At 28.3% G+C, this 12,558-nt stretch overlaps 1 protein-coding gene across 1 annotated transcript; it reads left to right on the forward strand.

Annotated features, from left to right (window-relative positions):
• The first annotated feature begins 511 nt into the window (after positions 1-511).
• Positions 512-12,558, forward strand: LOC108753658 (PC4 and SFRS1-interacting protein). Its single transcript, XM_018495454.1, has 16 exons — positions 512-762; positions 1,593-1,663; positions 1,760-1,920; positions 2,017-2,147; positions 2,412-2,601; positions 3,358-3,450; positions 3,537-3,879; positions 3,980-4,154; positions 4,253-4,306; positions 4,669-4,734; positions 4,819-4,951; positions 5,113-5,377; positions 11,955-11,976; positions 12,108-12,176; positions 12,279-12,368; positions 12,448-12,558. The coding sequence occupies exons 1-16, from the start codon at positions 682-684 to the stop codon at positions 12,556-12,558; spliced, it is 2,055 nt and encodes a 684-aa protein (XP_018350956.1). The 5' UTR covers positions 512-681.

Raw genomic sequence — 12,558 nt, forward strand, 5'->3', positions numbered from 1 at the left:
CATTGTGCTGAACGCAGTCATTGATGTATTCTTTCAGATATAAAATGCTGATCGGATGATCTAAATAAATACACTAATAACAGCGAGCGCTGCGAGCCAATGACTGCGTTCAACATAACGTTTATTTTGCAACTGTTGAAAGTTTTCTTTCAACAATATATGATTTTTGATAGGTTGAAATTCTTACGTTACAACGACATTTTCTGACCTCTTAGGGTCGATTGTTCCACCTTTTGGCATATTTTACCTGTGAAGTAAATTTAGTAATCCACGCATGCGATTGGGTAATCTTGCTACTTATCTAACAGGTAAAATTTACCAAAAGATGGAACAACCGACCCTTAATAGATAATATTTCCTTGAATTTTTAATATACTCGGTTTCTCTCAGAGAACTGCTGATTAGTTTTTAGATTAATTATTAAATTCCTACGACTGGCAACACTGTTTTGCTCGACTTTGCGCGGTAGATCAACCACTCGTTGACGCCACGGCCAATCCCGCCAATCTGAGCTGAGCGTCGTATCTCTTCTGCGTGTTTTCGATATTTGTCGTGCAAATGGCGGTTGTTGCGGTGTTTTGTGCTCTGCAAGATTAACTGCATCACATCGTTATTGTAACGTTTAACGATTAAATATACGATAAAGCGGATCGGTGCCGCGATAGCGGATTATTCGTAGTCATGGTGAAGCTACTAAAAAGATTTTTGGCCGGTGACAAGGTATTCGCCAAAGTTCGAGGTTATCCGCCATGGCCAGCCAAGGTAAGTTCGTATCGAGACGCGATGCTACCTGGACGAATCTTCCGATGACCGTTATATTAGATGCAATGTTATTTTATTATCCCTTAAGAATGACTAATAGGGATGTTGCGGGGTGTGGTGACGTAAATTATTCAAAAGTTACTCAGATCGTGTTTGTTACTCGCGGCTGCGTCTTGGATGACCGTGGTTCTCGCTTAGGAGCGAGAAAAACGCGGGATCCATGCAGAATGCGAGATAACATTAACGATAATCCGTGGCACGTTACCAATCACGCTAATAAACGCGCGTCGTAAGTTATATTTCTATCAATGTTTCATTATATTTGTCAATCATATATATATTCTTGGAGATTATATTTCGACATGCATCATAAAGCCTGTTCTGCAATGTGCTTTTTGTTTCCAGTTTCTTGCTTTTTGCTATTTTTTACATCTTGTCTTTGCTTCATATTTGGTTTTTTGTTTTATATCGACTGAGATAAGAATTAACAAATTTCAAAAGAAACGAGAAATACAATTGTCGATAAAACGGTTACATAGGAGTTAAAGGCAAAAGGTAAAAAACAAAAAACAGGAAACAAATGTAGAATAGGCTTAATGTATTTTCCTTGAAAGAACATATATGTCAATTCTGAATACCTGTTATGGAAAAAGTCCGATTGGAATTATTTAATTACTTTCTAGATTTCTATTGTGTGTTTTCTAGGGAAAATGAAATAATTTCAATCAGAATTCATTCCGACATGTTCCATGATAGGTATTCTGTTTGTCATATTAAAATTTAATACATGCTGCTTCATCTGTTTTGCATCTTACTTCATCTGTTTGCAGGTCGAAAAAGTCAATGATCCAAATTCCAAGAATGCTAAATATTGTGTTTACTTTTATGGTACAGGAGAAACGTAAGTAACTCTTATAATATAAACAATAATTCTAGTTCTCTATTATGAATATTATTAAAGGATATTTTTAATAAAATATTATATTAAATCTTTCAGAGCTGTTTGCAAAGTTGACGAGTTGTATACCTATATTGAAAACAAAGAAAAATTCGGCAAACCTAGTCGTCGAAAATTTTTTCATGAAGGTATACAGCAACTTGAACAAGAACTTAAAAATGACAGAAACAAACCTTTAGCTGATATTGATGCTATTAAAGGTAATCAATATTGACAATAAAATTTAAATAGATAAAATATTTTTTAATTAAATGGATTTTTTAATTAAATGGATATTATAAATGCTACTTTGATAGGTGCTGAAACAACAGAACTACCAACTGTCAGTGCTACGGACAGTGACATTGAAGCTGGTTCCTTGGTAATTGATGAAGGAGAAAAAAAGAAATCAAAGAGGAAAGTTCTTACATCTACACCCAATCCTGCTGTAAGTAACATTTATATTTTGTTATTTGTACAAAGTAATGTTTTGAAGTACTATATATTTTACAATACTGTATAAGAAAACAGTTATTGGCTAAATGTACTCCAAAAAAAATTTAGGAACTGCCGACAAATATTTTTAAAGTTTAAATAATTTTTGCAATTGTTCCTTATATTTTTATACATATATATTTATATAAATGAATATAAAATTAAATACATACCAGCTTATATCTATTATATCTAATTAATATATGTAATAATGCAGCAAGATACTCCAGAAATAAAGAGAAAACGTGGTAGAGGAAAAGCTTCAAGTGATGCGTCAAGGGCAGAAGGTGCTTTAGATTCACAAGGTGAGGAATCGCCAAAAGAGGTAGTTAGTCGCAGTGGACGCAAGATCAAACCAAAACGCTTTGCAGATTTTTCGAGTTCAGATGAAACCGAAACTAATATAGGTATAAACTTGTGTTTATAACAATCTTTTATTATGATATATGTTTTTTCAAAGAATTCTACAACTTTATGGATAAAAAATATTGAAATATAAATGATGAAATAATCGACTTTTTATTAGCTTTTTTTTTTTCAATTCAATGCACAATGTGTTTTTAATAACGCATTCAAATATTAATCACATTTCAATTGTGAATTGTAGTTTATCGGTATCACAATACACTGTTATTCTTTGCAAAAATTAAAATTAATTTCCCTGATAATAACTAATATTTAAAGGTAGGAGCACAGTAAAGACACCTATATCACATTTAATGGTGGATGAAGAAACCCAGACTTTTTCATCAGAAATATCTGAAAAATATTCAAGACTTAAGGAACCCAATGAAACTCGGAATTTGTCTACAAAAGAATTAAAAAGATTAGTTCTTTTGGAACAGCTGTCATTAATTCGTATACAGAAATCTAAATTTTTATCTGTAAATGTAAACCTGTAAATTTTTTCTGTACAACTCCTACATCATTTTTAATTAATAAAATTTTCAATATTTGTTTTTTTAATACTGTTTATCTATTTATCTCTCTATTTTTATATAATAGTTCTACTGAATTTTCTTTTTTAACAACTTAATTTTTATCTTGGGGGAAAAATATTTAATTATATTTATCAGTTTATTTAAAAAAAAAGTCGGTTATTTTTTTATATATTTGTATTTAAAATTATAGTATAATGCAATTGTAAATGTTATTCTGTTTAGAACATACTGGTCGAGGTCGTAAAACGAAAAATGAAGATTCTAATGAGCATCAAATGACACCTGTGACGCATAAAAAAAGAGCGGCTATTGAAAGTACGCATTTGTACAGATAGTTTTTTACTTTTAAAAATCTTTTAAATTAGTTACATCTTTAAAAACATCATTTATTTAATTTATAGAAAGAAATAATGAAAGCTCCTTATTTGATGGAACAGTAGTATCGAGTGGTACGTCTTCTGATACATCAAACCGAGTTCTCTTAGCTCGTACATTTGCTGGTGAATATGTGGGTATTAAGTTAGATATAGATAGGCCGAAATCTTTCGAAAGTGAAAAGGCTCGAGCACAATGGGATTGGTCAACTGCTACAAAAGCTATGAAACTCAAAGCACAATTAGAGAGTGGCGAAATGTTACCAGAGCGAGTAAAAGATTCTCTAGATTTTAATGTACCAGTTCCAGAAGATGAAAAACGACTTTTGACAAAGGATGGAGCTGTTCATCGCAAAACATATAAATTGAGGTTTGATGAGATATTCTGCTGTTTAGCTTAAAATATAGCTTTATTTGTGTTGTCAATGTTGATTTTTACTAGTATTTACATTTATTATGTTATTTTTTAGATGGCTTCGTATAGAGGCTCAACTCTTACAATTAGATGCTCAAATAAAATCTAATCTTGGACTGGATCGAGCCAATACAGACAAATGCTTACAAGCGATGGATGAAATTTTGTCTCTTTCCATTGATCCTTTAATGTTAAAGAAACATCCTCATATTGTTGAAACAGTGAAAAGGGTAAGTAATACATCGAATTTTTTAATAACTTTATAATATTATTAAATTATAATAATTTTGTTTTTACTTTTATTATATATATATGTATATGTATATAGCTACGACGATATATTGGAAATTTAGGAGAGTGGAAATTAAGTGATGAAGAAGGGGTATGTATAAAACAGCGTATGTCTTTATATTAGAGGAGCAATATATGTCTTTACATTTTATATTAAAGAGTGCGTGTATCTCATTCTATCCTTGTTGTTTACCGCGTAAGGACTACATACGTAGTATATAAATTCACATAGTATTATACAAGCATTTAAGATCCAGCTAGACCGTTTAAGGCATTGATTTCTATAGCTTGTGTTTCGCACATATATGATCCTATAAGATTTAATATTGTCTAAAAGTATAAAGTCAATTAACGCGACAAAATGTCTTAACTGTTTCAATACAAATATTTTATTGAATACGGTTTTGCTATATTGCTTCTACTCTGCGATAATAAGTGTAACATTCTTTGTAGGCTATTTTCAAGCAAAAAGCAGAACAGATTAGACAAAAAGCTGAGCATATATATAACAAGTATAAGGTAATATATCATATGTAAAAAAAACGGAAGTATACTTATTTAAATTCATTTTTACTTTATATTTATCAACTGAAAAATATACAGGCTATGTTTACGATACCTGAAGGTCAATCATTTTGGCAATCATTTTCTGATCAAGTGGTTCATTTCAAAAAATTAACAAAAGATATGCCTGAAGAAAAGGTATTTTCATTGATGTCCGACCCTTCTTGTTCAGGTAATTTTGTTATTTTACATTAAATGTATAGTGAGCAATGTAGATTCATAAGTCTTTTTAAAATAGTTTCTTTAAAATAGTTCTAAAATAATTAGAAATTATATATCGAAATTAAAAAAATGTATTTGTGATATGTATTTATTATAAATATTGATGTGTAGATACAAGTATATCAGAGGATTTACCTGCAGATGATAGTGGTAATCAATTGGATTCAGATATGATTCAATCAGAGCCAATACTAGAACGAGAGGCACAGTATGAAACTGAAACCGAAGCGGAAACGGAACCAAAAACAAATACAGAAACCGAACCAGTAGCACAAACAGCGGAAGCAGAGTCAGAATCGGAGATTGCTGAAAGGGAAGTAGAAGCAGAAGCAGAAGTGCCTACTAGAACTGAGAGTCCTAAAGATGAAACAGCAAAGTAACATATGTAAAACTTTTTTTATCTAATAATATAAACTTTTACTTATTTTCTTTGTATATCATTATGATACTATAAAAAAAGAGGATATTATAATTGGAGTCGGGCGCATTCATAAAAAGTTTTGGCTAGTATAATTTTTTATGATCCTTTTTTTGTTTCATATGTGGTGAAGTATTGTTTAAAAATGTATTCTTATAGATATGATTTCTGCAATAATTATGGGAGAAGAATGATAAAATTCGATAAAATTTAACTTTTTTTTAGTGAAAAGTTATTAACATGTTTTATCCCATATTATATTCCTTATTACCTACGTTTAATATAATACAGTGCTTACACATATAATTATGTGAGAAGTGTATTGAAATTTAACTAAACAGACTTTCGTTATATATATTTATATGGGTTTATATTGTTCCTCTATTTGCATTACTTTTAATAGAAATATACAGGGTTGGTAAAGACTAATATATTTTTTTTAAGAATAAAACATTGTGTTTCTTCTTAAATATGTTTTTAATGCTTCAAACATGTTTTAAACAGTATATTTTTAATGCTTCGAATATGCTTTAAACAGTATGTTTTTAATGCTTCAAATATACTCTTTATACCAAATAATAATTTTGTTTTAATTTAAAAAATATCAATTAAGCATATAATTTTGAACTATTTAAACACACGTTTAAATCATGTTTTTTTTATCAACCCTGGAAATATAAGACAAAAATTAACTCTTACATATATAAATCATGCAAATAGTTGTTCTTACAATAACGTTGGTAATAATGATATCAAATGAAGAATTAAGAATCATAAAAGAATCTTAAAACAATTCTGTGAATGCGATCGATATCACTTTTACGTGAAAATTAATCTTATGAATTAGTTCTATTGTATTTTATTTCATGAATTTATGATCACATTTGCATAATATGATTGCAATATACCCACATTATTACTTGATGCAATATCTGCAATCACTAACTGGACAATATCAGGTAAATCTTCACTGTCAGATATTATCGAATACAAATGGCTGATGTAGTGGATAAAATTAGATGAGACACATAGTATTTTTACTTGACAGTAATATAGTGATGTCATGTATCGAAATACTAATCTTTGTATATTCAGCCAGTGCCATGAAAAAAATTTGTAAAGAGCACTCAGAACATTGTTATTCTCACGCAAAACTTACTTATTTAGTTATTATAATTGATGTAGCAAAATAAATACCGCATAAGAATTACAGCGCAATGAATGATAGATACAATTTTTAGTACTTGCATCTCAATTTAACATAAGTTTTCCAATTTTATCTTCAGTTTTCTTTATTAAATGGAAACATTACTCATATTCATTACATTCTAAAGATAAAAATATGTATTATATTATTGCATGCTAATGTTTCTTTAAAAATATTTATGATATTAATAAACATAATTGTTCGTAAAATATTATTGTCAATCTTCTATTCTGTGTAATTGAATGATTACTGTCTGCATTAAAAAGTCATTACTATTATAATGATTATAATAAAGTTGTATAAAATACTTGTGAAATTGTACAAATTAGATTAACAGACATTTTCGGACATTATCACATCTTTGACATGGGCGACATGGCAATTACTATAAACATTTCATGATTGGTAAGTATTAAACCTTATTTTGTAATTAATAGTACACATATCCAATGTATTACAAAAAAGAATAGAAATTAGTAATAATGTAATTTTTGTATTGAAATTTTCTTGTCGAAAATTAAAATAAATTATTGTAGCAAAGAAGTTACGGTGTCGAATATATTTTATCCATAGATTTATGTAGATAGACTGCGTATTCATATGCACCACTAATGATAACATTAAAAACAAAAATATATACATAGTTAAAAATATGTGAATGAGAATAAGAGAGAGAAAATAATGCGCATTTCATTTCCAGAAGAGAAGTGATTGCGTCTTCTTTTTTTCTCTTTATCATGTGCATAATTAAACAAAACTGCATTTATGCTGTTCCCTTTTATCAATGTTAACATTTTATTTTTAATGGAGCGCACAATCTATTTAGGTTTGAATCTTTGAGTTTATCCTGTCAGTCACACATAAATAAATTAATTTCCATAAAAATATAAAACAGATGTTTTAATTATATTGAATTTTAGGAAAATTATACTTAAATGTATATATAATAAATACATAATTATATTTTATAATCCTTTATTGATAAATGCAAATTTCTAAAGGTAATCTTATTCATAAAATTGCACATTTAAATTTATGATTTTTAAGACGAAATATTTTATTACTTTTATTGTAATTGCATTTTTCATTTATTTCTAAAAAATTCTCTAAGTGTATTTGTTTACATTTGAAATATTTGGTTAATATTTTATAGGATTAAATTTATATTTTATCATTGTTATCCATGTTATTTGACACAAGATAAATGTTTTTACAAACTTTATGAAAATTACTTGATTTATAATTGAAATTTAATATAATAATTATATTGTGTATTGTTGCACGTGTATAATTATATATACATGTATGTATATCTATTATAAAACCATTATAGTAATTTTTTTTAAATTTATTGTGAGACAAGTAAAATATCGAATCGAACGATAAATTTACTTTTAAGAAAGAGCTATGAAGTCAATATTTGTTTTAGATGTAATTGTTGCTCTTATGGAAAATTCTAATGAAAAATGTTGCACACTGTGATAATCACTCATGGTCATCTCGATATATGTCATACTTCATATCATAAGCAGTTGCTATCAAGTTTTTATAGTTCGTTTTTATATTATGTGTAATAATATTGCATATATTATAACACGGCTGCAATTCGTTCGTTCAGTTAATCAATAATATAGTATAAAGTATTATTCAAAACTGACGTACTACTTATTATAATAAATGTTGAGCTATAATAAATGCATGTGTTCTACAAGAGTTTTTGAATGACGCGCTATGTTTCAAATAGATTTATATTGATAAATTTTCAGGCCTTTAAGATATTTGAGCTATTTGTTAATTTATGAGAACAGATTATTATAATGGACGCGCCACGTATTATATCTAATTAGCGATTTGTAACACTGGATAAAAAAGTAATTATATAATATTAAAAAATAATATTAAAATTTATTATACATAATATCTGAGAGAAAATGATATGTAAAATGATTTTTTTTAATTTTATTTTTATTAAAAATAAGAATATAATTCTACCTTAATTTATATTTGTTGAGCAACTTAGCACAAAATATAACACACAACAAAAACACAACAATATATTTAATAATACGTTATTATGTAATTATTAATTAATATAAAACAATAAGTAACGCGAATTTCTAGCTATCATTTTATAAACCTCGATAATTTTCAAGAGATATATTTTGAGAAATTATATTTATAAAAATATTACTAGAAAGGTCTGATGCAAATATATGATTTATGTGTACTTACATTAAACAGATAACTAGAATAGATAATCCACGAGTATAGGGTGTTTGATAAGTAACGATAAAATTCTCGCATAGGAGTAGAGCGGATTGAGTCGAAAAGTTCTCTACCATTTCGTAATTTTCGCAATAATTAACAAGATGTCAATTACTAAAAATCACCAAATATTGGTTTTCAATCATTTTTTACTTAAGTACTACCACTTAAGTACTACCTTTACAGGAAAACAGCAAGAGAAAAATTATTTATTTTTTTCTCATAGAGCTCTAAGAAGTGTTTTTCAGAATTTTTCGTCAACTTTTTAGTACCGCATTCTTATATATATTATATGTATATTGGCAACTATTTTTACCAACATGAGAAAATGTAGTACTAAAAATTTTGAAAAAATTCTTGAGAGAAAGGATTCAAGGAAAAAATAAAAAATTTTTGTCACTTGCTGTTTTTTTGTAAAGTTGTTAGTATTCGAGTAAAAAATTATTCAAACCAATATTCGGCGATTTTTAGTATTAATATCTTGTTAATGTTATTGCGAAAATTGTAAAACGGTACAAAATTATTCGATTCAGTTTAGTTCACTCTACTCCTATGTGAGATTTTTAGCATTGCTTATTAACCTTGTGTATATATACTAGTATATATATAATCTGAACTTGAATATATTTTGCTTTGTTACTGTAATTTTTGATAGTTTTGATGGATAGTCTAGAAGAATAGTTGCAAAATTATTATATTCTAAATAATTAAAATAAGAATATCCAGAAAAAAATGTTTTTACATAAATCACAAAAATATAAGTTGGAATATACATATCTATAATGTAATAGAGAAAAATTAATCAGCTTTAAATTGAAAATTATCGCAAAAATATCCCTCTAATTCCAAATTTGAATTTTACAAATGTTTAGAGACATTTAATATTATCAAAAGCTTACGTAGATTAACACTATAAATTATATTTGGAAGTCTTTTAAATCTATATGTTTATACACATATGACTTTAGATGAATAAACTTGAAGTAATATAAAATTCTTTTTGGCGTAAAAAAAATATTTCGTGTAACTGCGAACCGTGCATAAAATATATGCTCTCATTATTTTAAAAGAAGTTTGTTAAAACGGCAGAAGTTAATTTAATGCTAAAATGTTTTTATATAATCCATAAGAACTCCAAATGATGTTTATAATGTTGACATTGGTGATCATATAATATTGACATTGATGACTATACTACAATGCAATTATGCAGAACTATTATTTTGAGTTATAAATTCGCGTTATAATTAACAAGCATTACAGTTGAAGCATTACAGGAGAAATTACGAAGAATGTATTATCGTGTGTGTATATCATGTCATATACAGATGATAAATATTCCAGTGGATGTCACTCTAATAATAATACATAACAATCGGATATTTCCATCGCAGGATTCGTGTCGACTGATACAGAGCTAAATTATCGACTTATGTTCTTTATAACGCGTTTATGACTCATAAATTTAATATTTAATAATGTTTTGCATACGTGATGCTTGCGAGAAAGGTATTTGCGGAAGCATCGCTACATGCTCAGTACTATTTCGTAAAAATTATAAAGCGCAACGTCAATTAGAATAAACGTGAATATTCACTGGACTCGCAATTAGTTGTATATTATGTTCAAACGATCACAATTAATTTGGATCAGAGCAATTGGAAAGACATATCCATAAAATAAAATGAACGCAACTTAAATTAACAATTTATGAATAATGTACGCATGAAACGTTTTAGTAAAGAAGACTTAAAACATAAATTTAAAAACTTTATATACAAATATCTTAAAAAAAAAATTTTTTAAGAAGATTAAACTAAAATAAAGGAAATATTTATAAATAACATAATAATTATTAAATAACATAATAAAATATTTATAAATCATGAAATACAAGGCAATATGGATAAATCAACAAGACATAATGAAGAAAAAATATAGATATTAATTTAGTATTAAAAAAATTATGGAAGAAGATAGTCATTGCAAAAATGTTTTCGGTTCAGTTAAGAATTCAACTTTCATGAATATCAATAAAATCTCCAATTTCTTTAGAAATACAAATAAAGAAAATTCTATTGAGGAAAAAAATAGTGAACAGAAAGTGAAATCAGAGTTACATCAAGATTTATTTTGGACGTTCAGAATATTGATAATGTTCTTCAAGCTTATCGGTCTCGCTACATTCGCGCAGCAAATTGTCATATATAAAAAGAGAACGTCATACACATTTCAATATTGCAAATTAGGAATCGTTTACAATGTTGTACTGAGTAGCTTAATGATAGCCTCGAACTATATATCTATACCATTCAGACTTACTTTGGACTATGAAAATAAGACGAATTTGACTGTAGCCATCGAGGTTCTGCAAACTGTACTTGGTGCCCTGGTGATTTGGGCGATTTTGATTAGCTACTGTATCGACCAGAAGTCCTTGGTGCGAATCGCCAATCGATTAATCATCATCGAGCACGAGATAGATCGTCTGTATAATTTATATCATCCGCTACAACGACAGCGTATTTTCTGCATTATGATCATCGTTTGCATTTTGAAGATTTGTTTGCTGATACTTCTCCTGTTCACTGAGATCCTGGCCTTCCATACTGGCCCAATCTCATGGCTGACAGACATTTTGCCGACATTTTACATAGGTTGGCTATTGATACAGTACTTCCTGTTGGTGACGGTCATTCAGACAGATTTTGCTGATGTGAATCGAGCGATACAAAACCTCACCAGAATCAATACACCTGATCTTCGACTACAGTCTCTCTATCAAACGCATCGTATCGTAGTCAACAATTCGACCGTTCATCAATTGTTGCAACTGCGAGATGTGCATTGTCATCTCTGTGAAATCTCTGAGGATGTGTCGAGTTTCTATTCACTACCAGTACTATTCGGAATCGTTTTTCTCTTTCTGACACTCATATATAATGGTTACTATCTTCTCTCGCCTCTGTTGATGACTGATGATATCTTAGAATATGAGACTCTTAGTAATACCATCGTCTGGATAATATTTTTGATTTATCCCATTTCTCTCCTCACTAATAGAATTACCAGGATTTTAATCGAGGTAGGATAATCAACAATATAATAAGATCACATTTTAATCAGGTTGTTTTAATTAATGAAACAGAATATTTTTACCATTTAAATAAAATTCCAAATATTTTACGAAATATTTCAATTTCAAATTTATTATAGATGAAGAAAACGGGTAATATAGTGCATGATCTTTTAAATTGTGCAATCGGGAAAGAGACAAAAGCAGAGGTAAAAAATAAAGTTGGATAAAACTTTCTCAGAATTTATTGTAACGACATATAGCATATATAGCAACATATCGTAACGACATTTATCATAGATATGTTACAGCTCAAGAAGTTTTCGCTTCAATTGCTACATCGCAAAATACAGTTTACAGCTAACGGATATTTTACGCTCGATAATACTTTTCTTCATTCGGTGAGAATATTTAAAATATCATATAAGTAATTTAATAAATTAAATTTTTTAAATTAATTATTTTGATTATCTCTCTCAGCTGATTGGCACAGTGGTGACATATTTGGTAATACTTGTTCAATTTCAAATGGGAAGTTCGCGTTCATCGATCAGACAGCAATGTAACTATACAGGGAGAGATTTAAAATAA

The sequence above is a fragment of the Trachymyrmex septentrionalis genome, unplaced genomic scaffold (assembly GCF_001594115.1).
Source record: "Trachymyrmex septentrionalis isolate Tsep2-gDNA-1 unplaced genomic scaffold, Tsep1.0 scaffold70, whole genome shotgun sequence".
Classification (NCBI taxonomy): Eukaryota; Metazoa; Arthropoda; class Insecta; order Hymenoptera; family Formicidae; genus Trachymyrmex; species Trachymyrmex septentrionalis.

What these genes read in the sequence shown, in the direction of transcription:
- LOC108753658 (XM_018495454.1), top strand. Translation starts at nt 682, where the DNA reads ATGGTGAAGCTACTAAAAAGATTTTTGGCCGGTGACAAGGTATTCGCC. An exon ending in TGAAACCGAAACTAATATAG is followed by an intron (nt 2,602 to 3,357) that starts GTATAAACTTGT and finishes TATTCTGTTTAG; the next exon opens with AACATACTGGTCGAGGTCGT. An exon ending in AAAAAGAGCGGCTATTGAAA is followed by an intron (nt 3,451 to 3,536) that starts GTACGCATTTGT and finishes TTTAATTTATAG; the next exon opens with AAAGAAATAATGAAAGCTCC.